Below are 27,121 nucleotides of genomic sequence, written 5' to 3'. Positions count from 1 at the left end.
TTTTTTAAAAAGTTTCATCAGTCCACTAATGGAAAAGAAGAAAAGTCTTTGACTATTTATTGCCTGTTTGACACACTAGTTGCACAAATGTTTAGTTTAGTTTACTTTATTGTCATTGCACCTCCTACAATGAAATCAAACATCATCTTCAGTGCATATCATGACCATGAAAATAAACACAAACACACTTCCTTCACACTCCACACACTGAATTGAAAATACATACAGAGGTGCAGTAAGTTAAAATACTCTCTGTGGTGCAGCAGGTCATCAGCAGTTTTTTATTCAGTTGTTGTTTTTTGAGAAGTCTCAGGTAGTATAATCTCTGCTGGGCCCTTTTGACCAGGGCTGCAATATAGGCACCCCAGATCGGTCCTCTTTTAGGGTAACACCCAGAAAGTTAAAACTGGTCACTTTCTCCACTCAGTCTTCACTGATAAGCAAGAGCTGGATGTCTGATCTGTTCCTTCTATAATCCACTATGAGCTCCTTGGTCTTATTGGTGTTGAGGACCAAGTTGTTGTCTCCACACCACAAAAGCAACCGGTCTACCTCATCTTGGTAGGCAGACTCATCTCCCCTGGAGATGAGTCCCATCACTGTTGTATCATCTGCAAATTTAGCGTAGTATTACTAGCGTGAGTGGGAACGTAGTCATGCATATAAAGAGTATACAGTAAGGGACTCAACACGCAACCCTGTGGTGTACCAGTGTTAAGAATAAGGGCTGAAGAGGGTTGATTACCTAATCTGTCCCCCTGTGAGCGGCCAGACAGGAAATCCATAATCCAAAGGCAGATTGAATAAGAAAGTCCAAGTCCAGAAGTTTAGACACTAAACTGTGTGGAAGAATTGTGTTAAATGCAGAACTAAAAGCTACAAAAAGCATCCTCATATAGCCCTCTCACTATTCTAGATGCGTCAGAGCCGTGTGAAGAGTGATGGTTATAGCGTCCTCTGTAGATCTATTTCTCCTGTATGCAAACTGATATTTATCAAATGTATGTGGAAGACCAGAAATGATGTGCCGGCAGACCAATTTCTCAAATCGATAGGAACTGGTAAGCTGAGCAAACGTATTGGAAATATATAAATAATCCATATAATATATCTGAGACCTACCTACCTCATAGAGTGGGGTGCAGAATTTATGTGCCCCTATTTTTTTTCTTAGAGATGTAACACCTCCAAAATGGCCATAGGTGGCAGCAACCAGTGACTAGAGGGCATGCCAGCAGCTCCATATGGTAGCCAAGGGGAATGCAAATGTGGCTTAGGTAAAATTAAACCGTGGAATCCACAAAGCTGATTTCATACTGGTACAAGTTGTAACACACTAGTTTTGAAGCAGAGGAGGAAAGCATGATTGTAGCGGCCCTTAAACCACAAAAGGAGAAGCTGAGGGCGACACTGTCCATTGAAGGCACTTCAGTGAAACTGTTAAAGCACTGTTAGCTTGCAGAACATGTGGAAGAGCCCCGCTTATAAACTGGATTCACCAATCATTGGTCATGGTTTCTTCAACCACAATTTATGAGGAAAATAAGAACCTATTTAGCTAGGTTTTTCTAACATGCAAAGCCATAAACAACAGCTTATAAACTACAGTTCTTGAGTCCATATAATTCTCACAAATGGAGCAGATTTGGAGACGTTTTACATTTATAATCTAACCCACTACGTGTCCTAGATTAACCACTGAGTAGTTTTAAAGAGCAGCTGGAATCCTACATTTATTTCATTTTTTCTATTTATACTATAACCAGTGGTGGGATTCAAAAAATTTTTTTTACTACCAGTTCTGTGGGCCTGGCAGGGGAAGGATTTTGTTAAATCTCCAGTCAGAGGGGGTATTTGCCGGTCCTCCAAACTACTCAAAATTTCTGCTACCAATTGTCCAGAACTGGTCAGAACTTGCTGAATACCACCTCTGAGTTTAACCCACTTAACCCAAAGGTGTTTTTTCTTTCTTTCAAAAGACAACTGGACTTTCTTTGTTTTTTTCTTCAAAGATGTTTTGTTTCTCATCCAAGAAGCTTGTTCAGTTTTGACTGAATGGTGGGGAATTCAGTAAGACTTCCCACCACTCAGTCAGAACTGCAGAAGCTTCTTGGATGAGAAAGAAAAGATCTTCAAAGAAAAAAAACAAAGAAAGTTCAGCTGCCTTTTGAAAAAACACATTTAGGACAACCACAACCTGTATGACTGAAAATCTCCATAGACATCTCCTCTTAAGTGCTTGGATGGCCCACAATCCTCAACCTCTGAGCTGCAAGAGATCTAGAGTGTATGAATCAGTTCCCTTACCGATTATATGGATTCTTTCCTTCTGATTCTTTGTAGAATGGAATGGTCATTTATTCCCTTAGCCAATCACAAAGATCCTTCCATCATATTGTTCCTTTGTCTCCCAGAATGTTAGGTACACCTTGCCAGTGTTTAAGTCCAGCAGAGCATGGCTCTCTCAGCTTACAACTGGAAGGTAAGAATTCACTAGACAGCATAGCACACCATTCGTTTCTCCATTTCCTGAGAAGAGCTAAAAGGGTTAGATCACATGGGACTGAAAAACACTTTTTACTCCACAACTAATTTCGGAAATCAGCATTGCAAAAGCCTTTTGTGCTTATGTGATCCACCACCCACGAAAGAAAACTGTTTAAGATGCAACCCGAACACCACTGAAATAAATATTTTGATCCTTCTTAACAGGTGCTTCTGATCTATATCGGAATTCTGAATAGACAGCTGGGAGATGACACGGGGAATTTATATCCTCAGTTTGAAAGTTACATCTTAGTGTTTCTTCTATAGAAATGGGACAAAATCATCTTCAGGAAGCTTTGTTTAATCAGATTATCTCAGGCAGGAAATTTCAGGGCTGAGTGGAGTACTACTATAAAACGTGACATAGATCTGAATCAACTTTCAGGGCCTGTATGAAACTTTCTGATGCATGTGCCTATTTGTGTGTAGAAACAGTTGTTGAGGGCCACCTAATTTTAGGTAAAAGCTCCCCCTGCTCTTTTTTGATAGTAATATAAATTACTTTGAATATGGGACCAGCCTGCTCTTTGGCACTTGGAGATTTCCTGCTCATTCAGAGGCTAAATTCCTGTTCTGCCTTTCTGATCACTTTCTTGCACTTAAGTGAGTGATGGCAAAGCTTTTGGCCTCGGCATGTCAAAAATTTGGAAATGGCCTAATTTGACTCTGCTGGTGTGTCACCCCACCACCCCCGAATTAACTACAAAATGGGAATAATTTTCTCTCTTCCCCTATCTAGGCTACCCTGAACAGTAGCACTCAGTCGCAGAGCTGAGGCTGGGCCTGAAGTAGAAACCTGGGCCGCCTTCAGTTCCAGCCCTAGTGCGTGACACCACTGCCACTCAAAAAGGCTGCCTCTCAGGCCATTTCTGCCAAAGTGTGCAAGCTGTGAGGAACGGCACAATTGCCCTCCGAAGTCCAATACTTCTCAAGATATGCCATGTGTCTCTTACCTTCAGGCAGCGTTTTCTCTGTTGACAGGCCCCTGTCAACAGGCTGCACAAAGCCTTGGTTCTTAAAACAGCTTTGGAGAATGCTCTCCCACAGCCTCTGAAAACGGTGTAATAGCATGGCCCGTTCTCGTGTGAAACCTAGAGGCCAGGCAAAAGCACACCATATTCAAATGCAATGTCTGCAGCATCCAAAATTTGTATGAGAATAGGGCATGGTGTCAAGAATAGTTTTTTCTTTTTTCCCCGATATTGGTAAACACTACTGTGTCACCCAAAATGTTGTAGCGTGTCACCTTTGACATGTGTATCATACTAGGTCCACTGACTTACACCTTTATAAAATCTAATGGTCTTCAGTTAATGCAAACAACTGTGGCAATAGTTGCAAATCCCTGACAATTAGAACTTGGACCAAATTATATAAAATATAGGCAATCTAGAATGAGACTTGCTACTAGCTTTTTTCTGTAGAACGTAGTAGCTCTAGGAGTTATGAGTTTCTTTCCAAAGAAACTCTGGTAAAAGAGTTAAAGCAGGAACTCTGGGAAGAATAAGCAAAAGTAAAAGTAATCTAAGTATTTGGAATGAAAGTAAAGTGAGGAAAAGTTCAAAGAAATGTTTTAGAAATGTGCATAGTGATATTTCAAGGATTGGAACTGAAATGAATGCTATAAATATTAGTGTCAAAGAAAAAAATGAAGAAAACGGATATGAAGTTTCTATAATATTTGTAAGGTATCAATAGTCTGTTTGTAGCAAGATAACTACCAAATAAATAAAGACTGGAAAGGTCGTGAGTTCTAGTCCTGCCTTAGGCACAAAGCCAGTTATTCTCTCTTAGCCTAGGTAATGGCAATGGCTTCTGAAAAGCCTTGCCAAGAAAATTACAAGACTTGCCAAGAATCAAAAACTGATTTTGCAAGCACACAAAAAAGTGTGTCGAGATTCCATGTTTTTAAGTAGAGAAAACCAAGAGTTACTTTATGTCTAGGTTTGTCAGAGCTCAAATGTGAAAAAAAGAATGGATTCAAACGTCCTGAGTGAATGCAGAGCAGAACCTATGTAAGCAATGGTTGGGAAGGGTGTCCAGATCAAACAAACCAGACTTGAAAATCTGTCTCTTTCTCTTTCCCCAAAGACAGAAATTCAGCAATGGAAGCATGGGTGCCTCCCTGTCTCCTGAGAGATCTAACAGCTTCCCATTGACTTATTCTAGGACTGCCTAGTGGAAGCCATCCACGCAAATGAGAAGCCGAACTGTTCCAAGACCTCCTTCAAAACATACAGTAAACACATTCTCCGCTGCCTTTTAAAATAGCTGCTTCGTTTATTTATTTCAATGATTTGTATACTTGGGTGATATCAGGAAGCTTGTGGTACTTCTGCTGCATGACCTTGGTTTACTTCTATAGCATGACTAGAAAAGTAGATCAAATGGGTTGGACAATTATAACTGGGAAATACATACAGAGGGTTCAAAACGAGAGGAATGAAGTTACTGAAAGATTCCTTCATATGCACACATACTATTTGCCTCTACTCACAAGTCAATTTTGCCATCTCTGCTGCTTAATTTTATCATCTTCACCAACCAGTCTTCCATCGTAGGTATTTCAGAATTTTTCCATTTTTGTGAATACAGGAGTCTCACTACACTTATCATATACCAAAAAATATATATCCTTTTTTCTAATTATCCACTAGTCCCAGCAAGAAAAGTTCTGGGTTCAATTGTTGTTCCAACTGTGTCTTGTTCTATTATTGGTATGTTAACTGTTTCTCTTTGCCTGCTGTTCCTTTTCTATGAAATACTTCTTATGCTGAGACTCACAAAGGCATTTTCAGGCACTGCCTGGCTTTATACAGTATCCATGGCACTTCTAATATACTGATTTTTAAAATCTATATTAACCCCAATCACACCATGCCACCTAAACCTCAGGCCATCCATATATATATATATGGATCTTTGGTTATTTGGGTTTTCTCCCGCGTAAGATTGGCAGTATCTAGGCAACGTTTCGATGAAGTCTCATTCATCATCTTCAGGCTTCTGTCTTCAACTCTGTGCTTCTCAGAGTGATGTGAGCTTGCAGCTGCTTCTTCCTTTTAACTGCTAGTGGGGGTGTGACTTGATTGGGTGGGGGCTTGGCTGTGTTCTGATTGGGTGGGGGTGTGTTCTCATTGGTAGGGGGTTTGGCTGTGTTCTGATTGGTTGGGGGGTTGGCCGTGTTCTGATTGGCTGGAGGCGTGTTCTGTTCAGGTGGGGGCTTGGTTGTGCTCAGGTTAGTCTTAGTTGCTGGAGGATTTGAGTTGGTGAGCTGTGATCTTGCTGTTTGGCTTCGAGTTCGTGGTTGTGCTGCATCTTCATAGTGGGTGTCGGTTTGCTTCATGTATGGCTTGGAGGGGTTTGAAGTGGGTAGTGATGCAGCTGCAGTGCGGCTTCTGGTCCGTGGTCATGTCTCATCTTCTGAGTGGGTGTGAGTCTGTTTTCTACGTGGAAGTGTGGTGGTGGCATCTTGTGTGGCTCTCATGGGTGTGGGTCTGGTGTCATTCTTCATGTTAGGTACTCGTCTGTTCATGAGGGCGGGTTTCCAAATGGTTGGTAGGCGGGAGGTGTCATCTCGTTTATTCATGCTGTGTGGGAGTTTTTCTATCTCTATGGCTTCTCTGAATCTTCTCCAGCACCTCAAAGCCACAGGACATGAGATTGACTTTAAAAATACCAGAACTATCACCAAAACTCAAGACTTCAACAACAGAATAATCAGAGAAGCCACAGAGATGACACCTCCCGCCTACCAACCATTTGGAAACCCGCCCTCATGAACAGACGAGTACCTAACATGAAGAATGACACCAGACCCACACCCATGAGAGCCACACAAGATGCCACCACCACACTTCCACGTAGAAAACAAACCCCTCCGAGCCATACAGAAGCCTGAAGATGATGAATGAGACTTCATCAAAACGTTGCCTAGATACTGCCAATCTTACGCGGGAGAAAACCCAAATATCCAAAGATCCACATACAAATACCCACGAGAACCTCAGAAAACAAATATATATGTGTGTGTGTGTGTGTGTACATAAATTCTCCCCAGTAATGATAACTGAATTTTCTCCCAACTCAACATATCCTTCTTAGTTTCATTTGTTGTCTAATGTTTTTTTGATAAAGAACCAAGGAAAAATATTTTTTCCCAAACAATTTGTTTAACAAAATTATTTTTAAAATTGGAAGTTCTATTTGTTTATAATACAATTCTCTATCTCCTTAGTGCTTCCTTTAATGTTCTTTCAGGTGGTTAATTATTTCGATTTATTTTTTAAATTTTCATTCTCCCTATATTACCTCTTGACTTACCACAGGTTTAACAAACATAAAACCATGTCTCAGGTTCAGTTGCTCCGGAGACCTTTGTCTCCAAAGTTGGAACCTGAACAATATATTCCAAAGAAGAAATTGACTAAAGGTAAGGTCTTCTTGTTCAAGTTTACCTACATATAGCATAACTCTTTATTACAGGCTTGTCCAACCCACGGCCCGTGGGCCGCATGCGGCCCAGGTCGCCTCGTAATGCAGCCCAGTGCCCATCCCAACCTTCATGCCAGAGCCAGCAAGGAGGAGGAGGAGAGGCAGGCATGAGGCGGGGTGAGCGCCAGGCCAAGCAGCAACAGAAAAGGCGGGCGTGGTCAGAGCACCACCTCCTGCTGTTGCCGCCACCGCCGCCGCTTCTGCCCCCGCCGCTGCCGCCACTTCTGCCCCCACCGCTGCCACCACTTCTTCCCCCGCCACCGCTGTTGCTTCTGCCCCCGCCCCCGCCGCCCCCGCACCCCCGCCGGCGCTTCTGCCCCCGCCGCTGCTGCTGCTGCTGCCCCAGCCGCCGCTGCCCCTGCTGCTGCTTCTGCCTTCCAGTCCTTGCCTCATCCAGCCAGGCCATTTGCAGGAGGAGAGGTAGGTGCGAGGCGGGCGAGCTTTCTCCCCCCCCCTGCAAAATTTGGCCGGAAAATAAACCGTGATAAAAAAAACCGTGATAAAAAATAAATAATTTTTAATAAATAATTAATAATAAATAATAAAGACATCTCACTAACTTCATTTCCAAATAAATTTAATATGTTAACTATGTTTTCTATGTTTTTTTTGGATGATCAGATATCGTTACTGTTATTTTATTTTATGTGCGGCCCAAACCAAATTTTCATCTTCCAATGTGGCCCAGGGAAGGTGAAAGGTTGGACACCCCTGCTCTACATCAATAAACCTGCAATAGTTTTTTCGTATCTATATCAAATACCTGCTAAAGAGCAAAAATATTGGTTTATGCACAGATCTGCCAGCAGTACCTGTGGAGATAGAAGAAGGTGGGACTTGGCTCTTTACAAAAAAAACCCTTATAAAGCACGTAAAATAAATGTAGAGCAGTGTTTCTTAATTTTTTTTGCTCTCGTTATACTTTCCTTCTTTTAAAAATTATGGAGGACCCTCAAAGTGTTTTTGCTTGAACGGGTTATATTTATCTATACCCATCCTTTAATCATATTGGTGTACTTTTACTGGTATTTTTATTGTTTCATTGTTTTATCATTGTTAATATTTACATATTTATATTTTTATCATTTTAATAGCCCCATGGTGCGATGGGTGGCAAATATAGTTAAGAAATAAACAAATAAATAAATTTATCAATATTTACCAGATTTAAAAATTGAAATTGACACATTTGTAGAATATTTATTTATTGAATTATGTAAAAATAACAATATTAAATCCATTATATAATCAAGATAAATAAAATACTGTTCATGAAATAATCTATTTTAACAGGTAAAACATGACAAGAACGACACTGTCTTACATTTTTGCAAATGTCTTCAACATCGGGCAAATAATTTTGATTTTGTGGATCTCTGAGAGAGCCTTGGGGACCCCAGGAGTCCTTAGATAATCACACTTTTAGAAAGGAAGAGTGCTTCCTCCTCATAACAAAGTTGGTTCTGTGTTTTTTTTTAACATGCCAGAAGTTCAACAAAGCCCAGTTTTATTCTCAACCTCTTCACATTATTCCCTTCAGGCTAAAACCTCTAATCTAGCACCTACCATGCAAGCCAACATAAGGTGGGGAGGTATTTACAGTGCAGTGGTAGGATTCAAATTTTTTTACTACCGGTTCTGTGAGTGTGACTTGGTGTGTGTGGCATGGCTTGGTGGGCATGGCTTGGTGGGTGTGGCAGGGGAAAGTTACTGCAAAATCCCCATTCCCTCCCCACCCCACTAACCTGCTTTCCAGCTCCGTTCTCCTGTGCAGGGCAACAAAAGAAGACCCAGCCGATCAGCTGGGACTTAGGAGGCAGCGAATAGATGGAGGCGGGGCCAGTCAGAGGTGGGATTTGCCGGTTCTCTGAACTACTCAAAATCTCTGCTACTGGTTCTCCAGTATTGGTCAGAACCTGCTGAATACCATCTCTGTTACAGTGTACTGATTCAACACCATCCTGGTTTCAGGAATGTTTCAACCCACATCAGAGTATCGAAGCAGATATTTTTGGGATGCAGTGGGATGCAATTCTCAAAGTGATAAATACAAGCTATAAACAGTTGTTCATTGAATCACTGCAGTTGTTAAGTTAGTAACGCGGTTGTTAAGTGAATTTGGCTTTCCCATCGACTTTGCTTGTCAGAAGGCCACAAAAGGTGATAACGTGACCCCGAGGCACTCAACCATCATAAATATGAACCACTTGCCAAGCTTCTGAATTTTGATCATGTGACTATGGGGATGCTGCAATGGTCCTGTGAAAAATGGTCATAAGTCACTTTTTTCACTGCTGTTGTATCTTTGAAGAGTCACTAAACGAATGGTTATAAGTCAAGGACTTCCTGTACTGCTCCATTACTTCTGCTTCAGGAACAATTGCCAATGGGCTGTTCTTTATCATCTTTTGCTGGATGCTGGTGTGAGAATACGTACATGTGAATATAATGACTGGAGCCAGCAATTTTGCTCTGCATAATTCATGTCAAATTAATACATTTTTTTTTTACCGATAACGTTTATAGTTACATCGCAAATATATGTTCAGCTTGCAGTTGTCTAATTCTGATGTTGTGTTGTTTTATTTTTGGCATCTATCTTCTTCCCCAAGCCCCAAAAACTTTAACCTTAGACTGTCTACTATTGACCTCACCCCTTTCCTAAGAGGTCTGTAGGGGGCGTGCATAAGCTCACCAATGTGCCTACTGTTCCTGTCCTATTGTTTCTTTTATATATTTTTTTTCTTATATGTATCCATGTATTCATAACTATGTTTTTACTTATACCTATTACCTTGTAAGCAATTGACAAACCAAATCAAATAAATCAATAAAAATCTTTGTTTCTACAAAGCAGGTGTTCGTGAAAAAGCGAAAGAACCTGAAAAAGTGCTTGGAGATGTTGACAGCCATCCAGAAAAGAGCCAACCAATTTCTTTGTGCTTTCCAGATGATGATTTTGGTGTCCAGCTTCCAGGCCCCGTTAAGAGAAATTTCGTTATCCCTGTCTATTTGACTGGTCCCCCTAGCTTCCCAATGAAAAACCGCCGTGCCCCTATGCGGTTACAGCATCCTACGCTGTACCCATTTCATTTACCGCCAGAATTTATGGTGAGCGGTGTGACTATGGTAACCTCTCCTCTCCGTTCTGTAGTCCAAAAATATGTCCCTAAAAAGCCATTCATTTCTCATTATAATTGTGAAGTCTTCAGTGCCCAGCTGATTGCTAAAGAGATGAAAAGTCCAGAGAAAGTTGCCACCATATACTTAAAACTGAGCGAGTCTGATAGAAAACTGGAAATTCCAGGTATTGAGTCCTTCCATTTCCTAAGTTTGGGTTTGTTTTAGAGAAGAAAGAGAAGGAGTGTGTGTGTGTGTGTGGGTGTGGGGGTCTCTCTTCATTTTATCCCTTCAGAAGCACACATGTGAACTAGGCTTGGTTGAATGACCGGTTCAAAGTCAACCAAGGAGTTTCTGTGACTGGGAAGGCAATAGAACTCGAGTTTGGGATTCTAATAATATTCTTATGTGAACTCTGAGCTGTCATAGGGCAAAGTGGGCAGATGAAAGGTTGAAGACATTAGGAGAAATTCTGTCTTTTCTCAACCGAGTATATATGGAATCTTGCGCTAGTCTAGTTGGGACTTAAACAAAAGCACTCCTATTACGGGACATGAATGTAACTGCAGCATTTTGTTGTAAACCCTCACTTGTAAAAAAAACATATGCTACTTCCTAAAATGGTGAAAACATGACACACTCAAGAACAAATTAAATGAAATATATCCCAGCCTTCCTGAGCTGCATGACTTTTGCTGAGTTATAAATAAAACATATTTAAATTGACTACAGCAAACACTAATTAAGCATAACAGTAACCTCTCAGATGCCAATATAAAATATTTCGGTTTTTTTTCTTGATAATTTGAAGTACAAGCAGTTCCAAATATAGGAGGATACCACACAGCAATACATTCCCTGGATGTATCTTGCATAGCAAAACCTATTTTTAAATTCCTTATACGGTACTCACTTATTTGGGTTTTTACCATGAATGGCAGATACACATTCAAAGGCAGATAAATGGCTACAAGGATTTCTCTTCTTTATGAATGAACCAACTGTTGTTAGATGGATAATGTTTTTTCAGAAGCAAGACAAAGGAGGAAAAAAAGTCCAAAGTCCATGTTGGATGAAGAACAGATCGTGCAGGATGAGGAACAGATCATGCAAGAGAAAGAGAAGATCATTCAGGATAAAGAAGAGATGGATATGGAAAAGGGTATGAGAAAATAGAACATGCTTTAGGAAGGTATAATTTGTTTGTATAGTCTGTGGTGGAAGTGACTTGAAAGGGTGTACTAACCCAGCCAAATGTAGATCCATGATTAAACCCTCTCTTTCATACCACTCAACATAAACCACATTGGCTGATTTATACATTGCATGATGATTATGCAATTACTTGATTGTAACCATAGTTTATTGAATAAGCCATAATTGTCTAGATTCACAACTTGCAAAAACATAAAACATCATTTACAAGCCACCACAGCTACATTCACCAATTATGCTAAAAATAAATAAATCACACCAAGGTCCTGACTCCTGTCACATAATGGAAATTTGAATTAATTATACATTGAATTCAGGACAATGTGCACAGCTGACCCCTTAGTCTCCTTTCTTTCATATCATACATTTCTTCCCCAAACCCCCAAAACTTTAACCGTAGACTGTCTACTATTGACCTCACCCCTTTCCTAAGAGGTCCGTAGGGGGCGTGCATAAGAACACCCAACGTGCCTACCGTCCCTGTCCTATTGTTTCTTTTTTATTTTTCTTATATGTATCCATGTATTCATAACTATGTTTTTACTTATACCTATTATCTTGTAAGCAATTGACAAAAATAAATAAATAAAAATGTATTTTGTATGATAAAGCAATGTTTGCCAAGATGTCCCAAAAGAGAAGTATGGGTAGCACCGTTGAGGAAATAAATAGAATTATTTCTGGCCCATTTCTGTTGTCTGTGTTGCCACACCTCCTTCTTCTCAGCCCTGCATGCATTTTCTCATATGCTCCCATTCCAAATTTAATACAAAGTCCCCATTTCATTCTCTTTTCCCTGCACTGCTTTTCTGAAGAAAGCAAGGGACACGGTTCATAGTCTACTCCCTATCATGGATATTGCTAAACCTTTCCTGCTTGAATAAACAGTTGGATGTCCCTTAATCAGGTCATTTGCAAATGCAAAGGCCTGAAACTATTCACTATTCACTATGGTGGTCTATTAGCAAGCCTTGTGAAGCCACAGTGTATGATTATCTGGGAGAGTTGCAAGGGAGGTATATTGATAAAGCCATCCGTTTATAGACGCCTGTAGCCTTCTCTTAACCATAAATGCTATATCATCATGAGTTCTGGACTGGGCTGGATTGAAATGTGACATCGAGGGAGTGGCAAGTAATTTGTCCAGTAAGCAAGAAAATGTTTACAAATCCAGGATGATGTTGCTTCATGAATATATCACCAACAATATCAGAAGCTTGTGTTTTGCAAGAGCTGATGATTTATTATGTGCCATCAAGTCAGTCAGTGTCAACACTTAGCAATTCAGTTAATAGATTTTTGCCAAGGCTTCTTGTCCTTAACTTGGCCCTTCAGGTCTTCCAACAATGCATCTGTTGCCTTTGTAACTGACTCCATCCTCCTTGCTGTTTCTTTCTAAGCTTTCCCAGCATTATAGATAGCAGTGTGTGGTAAAAGTTTAAGAATCAGTCTGCTGGCTCCATTGCCACTGCTGTGTGTGGCGCTGCCAACTGCAGAACAGCTGAACAATGCGCTAGGCATTGCTCTTCAGCTTTGCTCTCAACCAGCTTGCAAAATTCTGGAAAAATTCATCTTTGGCTCTCTTTAGAGAGGCTTCCTTTCCTTTTAGGTCAGACTGAGCACCTTCCAAATTGAGGTGAATATCACAAGCCGTATTAAATATTCAATTATGATCAAATGTTAATCTTCTGTCAAGAGAAGCTTGACAGTGCTGTTGGCTAATCATCATACCCCTGAGGTGCAAAATGTATAGTTTTGATTTTGAAAGGTTATGAGTTGGAAGGGTATCCTTTCATTTCCTAAACAGCTGTTCCCACCTGACTAGAAACATTCCAAAATTATTCCAACTGTTCTGGAAATATTTCAAGTATGAAATAGCCTAGTTTGAGAGCAAAGCATTTGTTTTAAAGTACTTGCCTCTTTCAAAGTAAGAATATTTCTAGAGTTGTCATGTCAAAGGGAGGGTAAGGCTGGAACAGCCCATCCTATTACTTATTTCAAATGTGAGTTCAGAAAAATTAATTTGGGAGAGAAGAGATTACTTTTTTAATACCTAATGCCTACATGGCAGAGGAACAGTTTATCTGTGGCACCACCTGTCTTTGAGGGTATCTGCCCATGCCATTAAGGAACATAGGATAGGCATGCTCCAGAACCCTTTCCTTAAGCACTGCCATTTTGTGGGTTCTCAGAAACATACATTGCAGTCTATTTTATTTATTTATTTGTTTGTTTATTTATTTATTTATTTTGTCAAGCATGTATTAGATAAGAGATATAAATATAAACATGTTTATTAATACATTAAATGGATATGAATAAAAAGGAAACATTAGGACAGGGACGGTAGGCACGTTAGTGTGCTTATACATGCCCTTTACTACTCTTAGGAATGGGGTGAGGTCAACAGTCGACAGTCTAAGGTTATAGTTTTTGGGGTTTGGGAAAGAAACCAGAGTCAGGTAGAGTATTCCAGGCATTGACCACTCTGTTGCGGAAGTCGTACTTCCTGCCATCGAGTTTGATGCGGTTAACCTTGAGTTTGTACCTATTGTGTGCTCATGTATTGTTGTGGTTGAAACTGAAGTAGTCACTGATGGGTAGGACATTGCAATAGATAATTTTATGTACTACACTTAGGTCGGACCAAAAGTGGTGTAGTTCTAAGTTGTCTAAGCCTAAAATTTCAAGTCTGGTGGTATAAGGTATTCTGTTGCAAGTAGAGGAGTGGAGGATTCTTCTCGTGAAATATCTCTGGACTCTCTCAATTGTGTTAAAGTCCGATATGCAATGCGGGTTCCAGACAGATGAGCTGTATTCGAGAATTGGTCTAGCAAATGTTTTGTATGCTCTAGTTCAGCAGTCTCCAACCTTGGCAACTTTAAGATTTGTGGACTTCAATTCCCAGAATTCCCCAGCCAGCTTTGCTGGTTGAGGAATTCTGGGAGTTGAAGTCCACAAGTCTTAAAGTTGCCAAGGTTGGAGACACCTGCTCTAGTTAGTAGTACAATATTACCGGAGAAAAAGCTACGCAGGATTAAGTTAACAAGTCCTTGCCCATGAAATACCCTCCCTCCTGAGATAGATAGACCCCCTCCCCTTTTATCTTTTTGACTGACTCTTTTGCTATGTGCTGGGATAAGGGGAGATCAGGGTGAGATGAGAATTGGGGTCCCAAATGTGTTTTTTCAAGAGGTTTTTTTCTGGCTTTTCTTTGAAGACGCTTTGCTTCTCATCCAAGAAACTTCTTCAAGCTGAAGAAACTTATTGGATGAGAAGTGAAACACCTCCAAAGAAAAAACAGTTACCTCTTGAAAAAGGATCTTTGGGACAATCATGACCTGAATGACTGAGAACCTCCATAGACAATGGTGCCTGTGTTTGTTCTGGCTTTTCTCTCCTCACCTGTTTTTATATATATAAAACATGTGATACATATATTGCCTAATATAATATATATATATATATTGCCTAATACTCTTTGTTATTTTGATTGCAGAATTAGAAGAAGAAATTGATTTCATTAAATCATTTGTCTCCGGAGCTGGATACAATACTGAATTAAGTGCAATAGATAAAGCCAATGAATTGCTAGAGAAGGCTGAAATGGCGATTCTGTTTTGCATCATGCATAGACAAACTGGACTTAATCTTAAGGTATAGTTTCCAAACAGCCAAGTATACTGTCTTGTAAATGTGTTTTCTACACTAGTTTTAGGATTTGGTAATAACTGAAATTGCCACAATCACTTTCTTTTCCAGAAAACACCAGATCATGTCTAGAATTGCTAGTTCAGAATACTCTGTCGAAACACAGAATAGATTTTGCATATGGCTATTAAATAAATATGCCATTTCATAAGGCCATATATTATTTTTTATGTAATATAATCTTACCACACACTTTCTGTCCATTTTCACAAGACATAGACTAATGTTTTCTGATGAATTTTCCATTTATTGACTCAAAAATCTTCATGGAAAGTTAGGCTGCACACAATTGCCCTCTGATCTTAATAGATAAGCAAGGATTGAACTTTGGACTCTCTCATTAAAAATCCAACACTATTATGTATGACACAATGGCTTCATTTACATGACACAATAAGCCACAGTAAAGATTATCTGCCTGTCTGTCTGTCTTGTCTATTATTTAGCAGAGCAGAGCAGAACAGAACAGAACAGAACAGAACAGAATAGAATAGAATAGAATGGAATTTGTTATTAGCCAAATGAGTTCGGACATACAAGGAATTTGTCTCTAGTTTAGTGCATAAATGTACATAAAAATAGCAAGTAATAGGTCATAGGTCATAAACCATAGTTACAATCAATAATCATAAGTTACAAACTACAATTGATAAACCCAAGAAACCAATAGGAGAAGATGCTAAGAAAGATTAGAAAAGATGAAAAATGAGGTAGTGTTGTGGGAATTACGTCTTCAGTAGACTGATGGCCCAGGGGGAGGAATCATCTATCCATTATAAAGAGTTGACAGTCATAGATGCTATTATCTACTTCCTGTCAGCATTCCAGCAAACCTTCTGGTCATCCTTGGCTTGTTAATCACACGTGGAGGCTACCTGAGATATAGTGTATACTTTCCAGTCCCTAACTGGGATTTGGATTTGTGGAAACCAGAATTTAAAACCAAGGTTTGTTGTGGCTTTCTACTCGGGTTACTACTATTCCAAAATAGTGTCCATCTAGTCTAGAAGAAGGTCTAAGCCTCAAGCAAGCATCTGGCAAGTTTTGTGGGAGATGACTTATAGTACATATATGTTCTACAGGTAGCCCTCACTTAATACTTAAAATTAAGCCTGCAATTTTGGTTGTAAATTGTTGCAGTCATGAAGCAGGTCACCATGTGACTTAACTTGATTTCATGGCCATTTTTACAATAGTCCTAAAGCAAGTCATGTGGTTGTTAAAAAAAACAACACACGGTTAAGACACATTTTTTTTGTTGGAAAGTGACAAAAAAAAAATCACCAGAAACTGGCAAAAAATGTTGCAAATGAGTCATGGGACCACAGGATGCTTCAGTGCATTCACATGAAGGGGAGTGTATGGCAGGCAACCTCTTTTTCCCACTTCCAATCACAATTTATTGAACAAATCATAGGGTCTCATTTATATATAGCATAAAAACCAAAATGGTAGGGACAACATATCTCGGCTGCAAAAAAGCCAGATGAGCATTACAGGGCAGGACAGCGGGATGAAAAAAAATGTTTTTTTATAAGTAATAAGTAATAGATGAATTTGCAGATTAGATTTGTATCACTTTCTCTCAAACATGAATGCCACTCACACAGGGGTGGGATTCTCCCGGTTCGCACCTATTTGCTAGAACTGGTTGTTAACATTCTAAGCAGTTTTGAGAACCGGTTGTTAGAAGAAATTACTGGCCTAATCCTGTAAGGAAGGCAGGAAGGAAGCATTCTGGTGTTGCTTACAGAAACTGCCTCTCCATTAACCTTTATTACATTCTTGGCAGGACTAGATTTCCTGTCTCAGGAACTTCTCTGGAGTTTTTTTCTCCTCCTTTGCTGGTACTTTGTTTGTGTGGAGTGACCATTCAAAGTTACAATGGCACTGAAAAAAGTGACATATGACTATTTTTCACACTTACGACTGTTGCAGCATCCCCACAGTCATGAGAGGCCAGGGGAGGAGATGCGTGCCTCGATGTGAGTGATATTGAGTTGGCCACACCCACCCAGTCACATGACCACCAAGCCATGCTCACCAGCTAAGCCATGCCCACAGAACTGGTTGTTAAAAATTTGAATCCCACCCATGCACTCACAGTCCTATTATCAGTAGTGTCTGGTTGGTTAATTTTAGGAGTGAAAGGAAATATTTTTTTTCCCCAATACCATTTCATTGTTTAGAGTATTGTAGTATCAAGGAGCTGTTAAACAAAAAGTGTGGTGGTAAGTGATTATAATTCCAGATCTCCCACACATTTAGCTTCAGTGCAAAGCCAGTTTGATGCAGTGGTTAAGGTACCAGACTAGAAACGGGGACCTTATGAATTCCAGTCCCACCTTAGACACAAAACCAGCTGGATGATCTTGAGCCAGTCCCTCTCTTTCAGCCCTAGGAAGAAAACAATGGCAAAACACTTCTAAAAACTTGCCAAATAAACACCAGGAGTCAAGACTGACACACACACACACTCTTCATTGGGGCTGGTAATCAACAAATTCCCTGAAACTACATCATCTAATTTAGGAAACAGATTCTGTTGATGCATCTCTATATATTCAAATCTTGAAGTCTAAACTCTGACAAATCCCTATTCTTCTTAAAATAAACATTAATTTGATTTTTTTTTTTGCTTGATAATCTTTAGGCACATTTTCTCTCTCAGCTTCCTGACCTCTTGCGTTTGTCTGATTTCTTGTTGTACCTAAACTTGTCATATAATAATTTGGATTGCTTTCCATTAGAGGTGAGTGTAATATGTGCTTTTAAAATGTATATTAGAGAAGCTTTTGTTTATATAATCCTTAAATATAACTTGTGATATATATTCCTCACTGATTCGCTAGATGTTTAGAAATTATTGCTCAGTGGCTTAGCTGCCAATACACAAAGTTTCTTTGAATTGATCATAACTGCGCATTGAATAATTATTTCACTGTATATTTTTATATGAGTTTTCTTCTATGTGCTTAAATGGCATATAAGGAATTTCCCCCTTACTTTATTTTCAAAAGACTCAGTCTGTGAGATAGATGGAGCTATCAATGAGCATGCACCATAATGATGCAAGATTTGAACCTGGGCATCTCCAATTCCACTCTGATGTCTTTACCGCTGCATCTTATTAGCTCTCTGAGAAGGCATAACTACTGTATGTTCCAATGAAACTTTCCCAACTTGGTGCCCTCCAGCTATGTCAGATGGCTGAGGAAAGGTCATTGCGAGCAAGCCATCTTCTGCCCTGAGCAGGAAGACGAACTACAAAACCTCTAAAGTCCTTTTCAACTTTGCACTTTCATATTGTTTCCTCATACAGAAACTGTATGTCCTCAGAGGCCTAGCACTGCAAAGGAAAGCCTTTGCTTTCCTAGTATATGGGTGACAAAGTAAAGAAGCAGAGGAATCTACCAGTAAGGACCTGCGGACTGCCAGTCAGAGGCGGTATTTGCCGGTTTGCTGAACTACTTAAAATTTCCGCTACCAGTTCTCCAGAACCAGTCAGAACCTGCTGAATACCACCTCTGAAACAAACACCAGATACCTCCAAACATTGTTACATCTTTTTTAATTTGACTGAAGAACTGCATTTAATTACTTTAAAATGTAAATGAAATCATACTTATAAAACAGTTTTTGTCTTGGCCGATTCCTTAATTTAGGGAATGTAGTGTAAGCATGGGCCTCGGCCCCGAGAAAGTTGTATGCCTGCCATCTGTAGCATATGGTAATTTATGGAGCATATTAAAAACTGATCATCCCTAAAACAGTGTTTTAAATAATCACTTCTTTATATTTGAATGCCAGTTCCATTCTATCCCCATTGCCTCTAAGACAGATTTCAATCCAGTCACCATAACCATTGACTGGAGAACCTTGAGCAATATCCAGAAAAGCTAGAGGGGATCAGGTTGAGAAAAAAAAAGATCTATTTCTTTGTCTCATAATTATCTTTGCTCAGGATTTCTTAACTGTGCTATCTGAATCTTTCAGCACCTATCAATTCTTTCCATGATTGCTCTTAAGGTATATGTCAATAACTTTGCCACTTACTCAATTGAGTAACTCACAATCTTTGCCTTGGCTTTATTCTCAGTTTATTCCTTTTCTGCTCTGCTTTTTCCATTGTTGACAAGACATATAATTTTATCATGTACATCATTCTAAAAATCCACTCTTTCCATTGTATTCTGTCAGCTAAATCTTTGCTTCATAATCTACCATCATAATTATTGCCATGTTCCTATCTGCCTTATGAACCTCTATTAGGAAAAGATCAGTTATGTGATTCCTCACCATGCACTCCTCATGATGTTATAACATGATGGTGTCTGACTTCATTTATGTGAAAAACACGGACACTAGACCACCAATGTGGTTATTGCCATAAACTGGTTAGCAGACTCAAAGAAACAAAAATGGGGGGAATTAATTTTCTTACTTCGTCTGTGTTCATATAACAGGGTAGCCCATTCATTAATTAATCCTATTGCCTGTGGAACTAGCCAAATTGCTGTATGACCTTGGCCCTTGTTTAAGAAGGGAGGGTGATTTGAGCCAGAGTTCAAATAGTTCTGGTTAATTATTACTAAGATATATATTTCTTGAGATGTATTACATTCAGGGTTTTGCACAGAAAAGTAAATGGTTTTCTCACCCTGAAACAATAAAGTATTTGTTGGGGTCATCCTCTCCTTGTCCAACAGCAGGAACATAACCTGGTAACTCATTTTTTATAACATGAGCTCATGATGCAGCCTTCAGTTCAGCCCCAACCCATAAGTGATCTATCTGCCTGCCTGCCTGCCTGCCTGCCTGCCTGCCTGCTTGCCTGCCCATCCATCCATCCATCCATCCATCCATCCATCCATCCATCCATCCATCCATCCATCCATCCATCCATCCATCCATCCATCCATCCATCTATCTATCTATCTATCTATCTATCTATCTATCTATCTATCTATCTATCTATCTATCTATCTATCTAGGATGGCCATAGACCAAAGTGATATCAGAATCAGCAAAATGTATGCAAGCATTGAAAGGAAGGGAGAAAGACATGAAACTAGCTGACTTTCATAGCTGATACATTTTTGGAGGCCTTCATGGTGCAAGGGAGTCCAGTCCAAGAGAAGCTAGTGGTTGACAAACTCATATAGATGGACTAATAGAAGAAAGGGCAATCCACCAATTTCTTTCTTTTGCTGTATTAAAATTGCAAGAAGAGCCCCAATTGCTGGCTTTCTTACTATAATCGAAGATAGTAATTGTCTGTCAGCTCAAGGCCTGTTGAAAAAGAGCTTTAACACAGCCATCTAGCTGTCCCTGTAGTTAATGACAACATCAAGGAGAGATAAAATCTGACTCAGTTGAAGAACAGTGTTCCGTCACCTAACCATAGCCTTGCAATGAAGTTTCTTTGAAATAACCCTGTATCTATGGAAACATCAGGAGGAAAAGAAAAGTACTGTAATCATAGTTTTAAATTTAAAGTGCTGGAAGGTACACTGTAACATAAAACAGGAATTCCCATCAATGAAGAAACCAGACTTACTAACGTTTTTTTAAAATACTGCCTTTATGGTAATTTCAACCCCTTTACACCTAATTTGTCTTTTATAGGTGGTTCATCTGCAACATTTACAAGTGCTAAAGCTCCGAAATAACCCCATCAAATCCATCCCAGGGGAGATCTCTGATATGAGGAATCTTAAATTCTTGACGATGTCCTTCAACCTGCTGACTACTCTCCCACCTGAGTGTGTAATAATTTTAATTAATAATTAGAAATATATATGGAAAGAAGCTTTCAAGTTGGGGGGGGGGCAAGGAAGCAAAGACTTCTCATAAATTATTGTATTTTTAAAAAGTTATTTTTTAAAAAGCCTATCTGTTTCGACTAGGGTTTTTCACCACAGCTTCACCTTAAGCCTGTCTATCTCATGGGGATGCAGATGAGATGAAGCTGGCAAAACTGGGTTCTGACAGAAAAAGGAAATTACGTTTGTACAAGTGGAGAAAGGCCTGAAGCACAGAGCCTTAGTCCCATTAAAGATTGAAGCCCTGATACAAGTTATTTCCTTGGTTTTCAATACATCAATACAAAGGCTGTGAATTTACTTTTAAGAAAACAGCCATTTTAGAAATCTATAGAAAGATAAGACTTTCAATTCTTTTCAATTCTTTCAATACTTAGAGAAAGTATGCTCAGGTGGTAAGATGGATTTTATATCCCATCTCTACTTGCTGCAAACATTTTTTGGCCAGAACAGGAGTGAATTCCAGAAGAAGGTAACAGGCTGGATGAGGCAAAATGGCTACAGTAGAACATTTCTGCTTTATAAACAGTTAGGAACCTTATGAGAGCTTCAAAAAAAATGGCCTAGGGGATGATATAAGCCGCCCATGATGTGGGCCACAAATGTTTGTTTGCTTGTTTATTTAATGTAGAGGCCATCTGACTCTGGGCAGCTAACTATACAATGAAAAGAAAACAAAATTGTCGCAATAAATGTACCTGTTCACACAACAGGTGTAGCTCACTTAGGAAAACTCAACATCAGAATGACCAAACTCGCTTTTAAAGGCTATGGAACTGACAAGAGTTTTCCTGCTTTTCAGTGATTACAAATGACAGGAAGGCATTCTGTTTTTATAGGCTATTTACCCTGCCAAGTCTTCAGAGTCTTGATCTTTCCTATAATGAACTCGAATATATCCCTAATGAAATACAAAATCTCAGGTATTGTACTGATTTTCCAATTTTGAGAAGAGGAAGTCTTTTCTGGTCTTCCAGGTGTTGCTGGGGTAGTTTCCAGCAGGCCCAACCAGCATAGACAATAGTTGGGCAAGCTGACATCTGTGGTCTGGAAACTGTGACATGTTAGGATTTCCCCCATTTTATAAGTAAGACACATTGGGAGTGGTGTGGTGGCCTAGAGGTGGAACTCTTGCCTGTGTGAAAGGGACACAGGATTCTGCTTAGACTTAATGAGACTGTCTTGAGCTATTTATGCCTTAAATCCTTGGGACAGTGTTAATTTTTGCGCAGGCTGTTGTTAAAATAAAGCATTCTGGCAGATTAAGAAAAGCATTCATTGATGCTGAGGCTTTTCTTAATCTGCCAGAATGCTCTGTTTTTAACAAAAGCTCTGTTAAACTCCCCCATAATTCACATAAGAATAGTGTATTTCAGACAACTTTAAAATGTCTGAACTTCAACTCCCAGGATTCCCCAGCCAGCACACCAACTGAGGAATTCTGGGAGTTGAAATCTACACATCTTAAAAGTTGCCAAGTTTGAAAAACACTGAATTAAAGGACAAAAAGAGTTGGCAAACAGCAGAACAGGACTCCCACATCTCTAGATTGACACCTACTCTTGATTTGTATTTCCTGTTTTCACTTCCACGGTCTCCACTTTCATTGATGTGAAGGCCTGAAAGATCAGGTTAGGAAAAGATCACCATGGAGAAAATCCATATACTCTCTGAGACTTAACAGTGGCTTGATGGCACATAACCCATTCATCCATCTTCCTTTGCTTCACTGTGTGGGGAAGAAGCTATCCATCTGCCATGGTTCCTGATGAGTGTTGCGAGTAGCTTTTCTCAGCACTTGTCAACTGTGTCTGGTTACAGAGAAATGCGTAGATTTAATGTGGTAGAAGGCAGAGATTACTTTCTCCTGTGTGCGTCTTGACAGTGTGGGGAGAAAAGTCAAACAGAGAGTCTTAACTTTCTGTCTTTGTTTGGAGGGAAGCCCCTTAGTAGTGGAGTGGCAACAGTTGCTCCTTGGTGTGGGCTGAAAGGATGGATTCTGCCAGTTCCAGTTTGCCTGTAAAATTTCCATGCCAAGATAGTTTTGTTCTCCCGTACCTGGGTATCCAAGAGAACTATGCCCCAAATAGACCCAATGAATGCATAAATGGTAGAGTGTCATTTTCTAAATTCTCAGAAGCCTCGTCTACCTGAACTTGGAAGGAAATCTGCTTTACTCCTTGCCTTGTGGGATTCTGAAACTTCAGTTGAGTCACCTGCTGGTGGAAAACAACTTCTTGCATGCTTGTTTCTGGTCTGAGACTTTCCTGATGCAACCTCAGCGCCTTAGAGACATGGCTGCTTTGTGCTTCGTTAAGCACCAGCTGTGGAAAATATATCATCATTTGCCAGAGGAGATTCACGATATCATAAGCGAGTAAGTAAGGTGCCATCACTGCAAGGGCTCTATTGAGTGCAAAAAGGAGGCGATGAAAAAGCTCACCAATAACCACAGGGCCAAAAAAAATGTCTCCTCAGAGGGAGCCACCAGTCCATACCAAAATGAGCAGGACCAGGTTCTGAAAAGTGTTTTAAATAGAGTGGAGCTACATTGACAGCCATTTGTTATGACTCAATAAACTATAATACTGTACTTAAAGTAATGGACTATAGACACTCATCTATTTAAGTTCATTGAATAAGGCTAAGGTAATGGAAGGAAATGGGTGAAGCAAACATAGTATAATAAGGTCTTACATTGGCCTAATAAAAAAATAATAAATAAGAGTGACTTAATGACTATGTACGTTTGAAGTACAGGCATGTCATGTTTGTATCATTTTTATTTCCACTTTTCCTCCAAGGAGCTCAGCATTATACATATGATTTCCTCTACCACTCATTTTCTCTTCAAAGCCACCCTGAGCTAACAAACAGCACCAATCATAATAATTTTTATTAATATCCTACTCTGATTGCATTCCTGTGAATGCACTCTCACAACATATTTAGTTAGAGTTTAGTCATGGTTTATTGTATAAATCAGAATTGGCTAGATTTGTAAATAAAAATGGCTGCATTTATGCAACATGCTAACCCCAAACCAATCGAATTCTATTGTTGCTTAGCTGGTTATGTGAACCTGTCAGAAGTTAGACCTGCTGAATCCAATTGAACTTATTCCCAAATAAGACCAGAAAATACAGTTTTGTCCAAAGAACAAAAGAACTGACTCTAAGACTCCCAAGTTCCAGTCTGACACTGTAACTGAAATTAAAATAAAATGCATCAAATTAAAATGGATGATTTTGTTTATCAAGACGTGACTTGAATATTGATTTCAAGTTATAACTTTAACTTCAGTTTCAGATTTTATCTTTGCGTACTTTAAAGATACAGTATCCAAGTGCATATTAGATTTTAAGACAATCTTAGTATGGGTTAATAAAGTAGTCTGTGGACCAGGTGCATTCATATATGTTTACCCAAGATGATTTATATTTGGTTCATTTCATAAGAGACAAAATGGCAGCCTTCTGCCTTGCTCTTTAGTGTGCAATGCTAACATTGCCAACTGTGTATCCACAACAGTTCCTTGGGCATAAGCAAATCATAGGTCAATTCCTTCTTCAGAAACCCAATATGAGGCGTAGGCATATTTTAACAGTCCTTGATAGATTTCTTCTTTTTCTGCTACAGATTTGTATTAGTTACACTTAGAAAATCCTTTTGAGCAGATTTCATATCTATATATTTACTGTATATATTTGTGTATAAGCCCAGTATAAACCCATCCACGGATAAGCTGATCCTCAGTTATTTTAACCAAAAATAATATGCTTCCCATGGATAAGCTGATCTGCAGTTTTCATGGTATTTTGAATAAAATTTCAAGGATTAGCTTATCCACAGATGGGCTTATATAGAAAAATATACAGGATACTATATATGGGTACTTAAAAAAAATATTACCGTATATTCACATGGATAAATCCATCCATGGATAAGCCAAGCCCAATTTTGTGGGTGTATTTGGCACCTAATATTCTCATCTGTGAATTCGTCTTTTCTTAGCATAATATTTATGCAGTACTTGATTCCAAACAGGTTCTGCTTCAGTGTTAACTATAAATGACAGATGCCATACCCTTTTTCCCTCACGGTTTAATTCCTATTCCTAGTTTCACCTCTAAATGGCAGATAGGAATTTAATACATATTTGCTAAAAGTTCCTGCTTTATGGAAACACCATGCAAAGAAAGCTACAACCTGTTAAAAGAGGGTAAAGTATGGTAATATTACATCGTAATATTATATACCCTGTGAAGGAGGGTAAAGCATTGCAATATTATAAACCTTACAAAAGCAAATAGCTGTACTTGATGAAGAAAGTGTGGAGATGTTCTACTATTGCCTGATCAGGAAGGTTCCTAGACTTGTTTACTCCGATATACTCTGTACTTAGCTGCCCTTGGAAACTGATAACAAGCAGCAATGCCAGCAGCACATTTTTACCTCAAACCGCACATCGGCCCTAGATTTTCCGTAGCGAGTTTAAAAGATCTGCTTTAATTTGCTCTCCCTAGTATGTGACACTGACCTACTTTCTCCCGTTTCAGCTTTACAGGCTGCGATTGCTGCATGGGGCCCTTGTACGGAAAAGGCTTCCGTTTTATCCTCATTTATAGGAATGCTTACGGACTACGGCTCCCGTATCAATTTTCAGCTTGCTCACCAGACTGCTATACAGCCTTTGTCAAGTCAGCTGTGCCAACCTGATGGGAGTTAATGTTTAGCCAACTGAGATTCAGAAGTGAATAACCAGTTGAATAAAGCAAGCAAGCAGTGCTTTGGGTATGGGATTTTTTTTCCCCCCCCAATGTAGATCTCTGGTGTGGTGGGGGCGTCTTAAGCATTATTGTGACATTCAAAGTTCAGTTATTTATATATCACATTGAGAAACTGCCCATCTCCCTCCTAGAGGACTCTGGGTGTTCTCTTGATTAGTATGCGCATCCGTAAGCCACGTTGTGAAAATCCTAGCACTGTTTCCAGCTTTTAACTAAAAAAAAAAAAAAAAGGAGAGTAACATTTTAAGTCTTTTAATGTAAGTTAGTATTCAGGATTTGGGGATCCTTTTTCTTAGCACAACCTACAATGTCATTAGACAGATTGTAAATATGATCAAAGGGATATATGTGTGCATCCGATAGGTATAATGCTACTTTTTACTGTATATTCTGCCTTGTAATAAAACAAAACACTATGTATGTACTGATACATTGCTTGATAGTGTGCTTTTCCTGCTTTAGGACAAACTAAATGATGGGCATCTAGAATCATGGTATACTGTTATGTATGAGGCAAGATAATCACAGCCATTTTACTCATTAGTTTCTTGTGCTGTTTGTAGAAATTTAAATAAACTCAATCAACCAACAAATGTAAGAAGCAGTGCATTTAGAATGCAATAGATAACACTTTGGTCAGGATACGACAGGGGTGTCCAACCTTTCACCTTCCCTGGGCCACATTAGAAGATGAAAATTTGGTTTGGGCCGCACATAAAATAAAATAACAGTAATGATACCTGATCATCCAAAAAAACCATAGAAAACATAGTTAACATATTAAATTTATTTGGAAATGAAGTTAGTGAGATGTTTTTATTATTAATTATTTATTAAAAATTATTTATTTTTATCACAGTTTTTTTTATCATGGTTTATTTTCCGGCCAAATTTTGCGGGGGGTGGGTGGGGGGAGAAAGCTCGCCCGCCTCGTGCCTACCTCTCCTCCTGCAAATGGCCCGGCTGGATGAGGCAGGACTGGAAGGCAGAAGCAGCAGCAGCAGCGGCGGGGGCAGAAGCAGCAGTGGTGGCGGGGGCAGAAGCGGCAGCGACGGCAGGGGCAGAAGTGGCAGCGGGGGCAGAAGCGGCGGCGATGGCGGTGGTGGCAACAGCAGGAGGTGGCGCTCTAACGGCGCCTGCTTTTTCTGTTGCTGCTTGGCCTGGTGCTTGCCTCGCCCTGCCTCGCGCCTGCTTCTCCTCCTCCTCCTCGCTGGCTCTGGCACGAAGTTTGGGGTGGGCACTGGGCCGCATTACAAGGTGACCTGGGCCGCATGCGGCCCTTGGGCCGCAGGTTGGACAAGCCTGGGATACGAGATGATGCCAATTATACTTAAGGCTTTTGGAATGTAACATTTGCACAAATCTTAGTTTTGCATGGCTTAGAAAAACATTGTTTGCAGATGTGTATATTATGTAGAC

At 39.7% G+C, this 27,121-nt stretch overlaps 1 protein-coding gene across 1 annotated transcript; it reads left to right on the top strand.

The window, feature by feature from the left end:
• The first annotated feature begins 6,894 nt into the window (after window positions 1–6,894).
• Window positions 6,895–26,531, top strand: LRRC63 (leucine rich repeat containing 63). Its single transcript, XM_026710373.2, has 9 exons — window positions 6,895–6,979; window positions 9,899–10,348; window positions 11,192–11,323; window positions 14,876–15,033; window positions 17,741–17,839; window positions 20,716–20,852; window positions 21,752–21,835; window positions 23,050–23,289; window positions 25,472–26,531. The coding sequence occupies exons 1-9, from the start codon at window positions 6,895–6,897 to the stop codon at window positions 25,629–25,631; spliced, it is 1,545 nt and encodes a 514-aa protein (XP_026566158.2). The 3' UTR covers window positions 25,632–26,531.
• The last annotated feature ends 590 nt before the right edge of the window (window positions 26,532–27,121 follow it).

Source organism: Pseudonaja textilis, chromosome 1 (genome assembly GCF_049901715.1).
Source record: "Pseudonaja textilis isolate UNSWEBS1 chromosome 1, rPseTex1.2, whole genome shotgun sequence".
NCBI lineage: Eukaryota > Metazoa > Chordata > Lepidosauria > Squamata > Elapidae > Pseudonaja > Pseudonaja textilis.
Note: the sequence above shows the minus strand (reverse complement) of the source record. Positions and strands in the feature narration are given on the sequence as shown.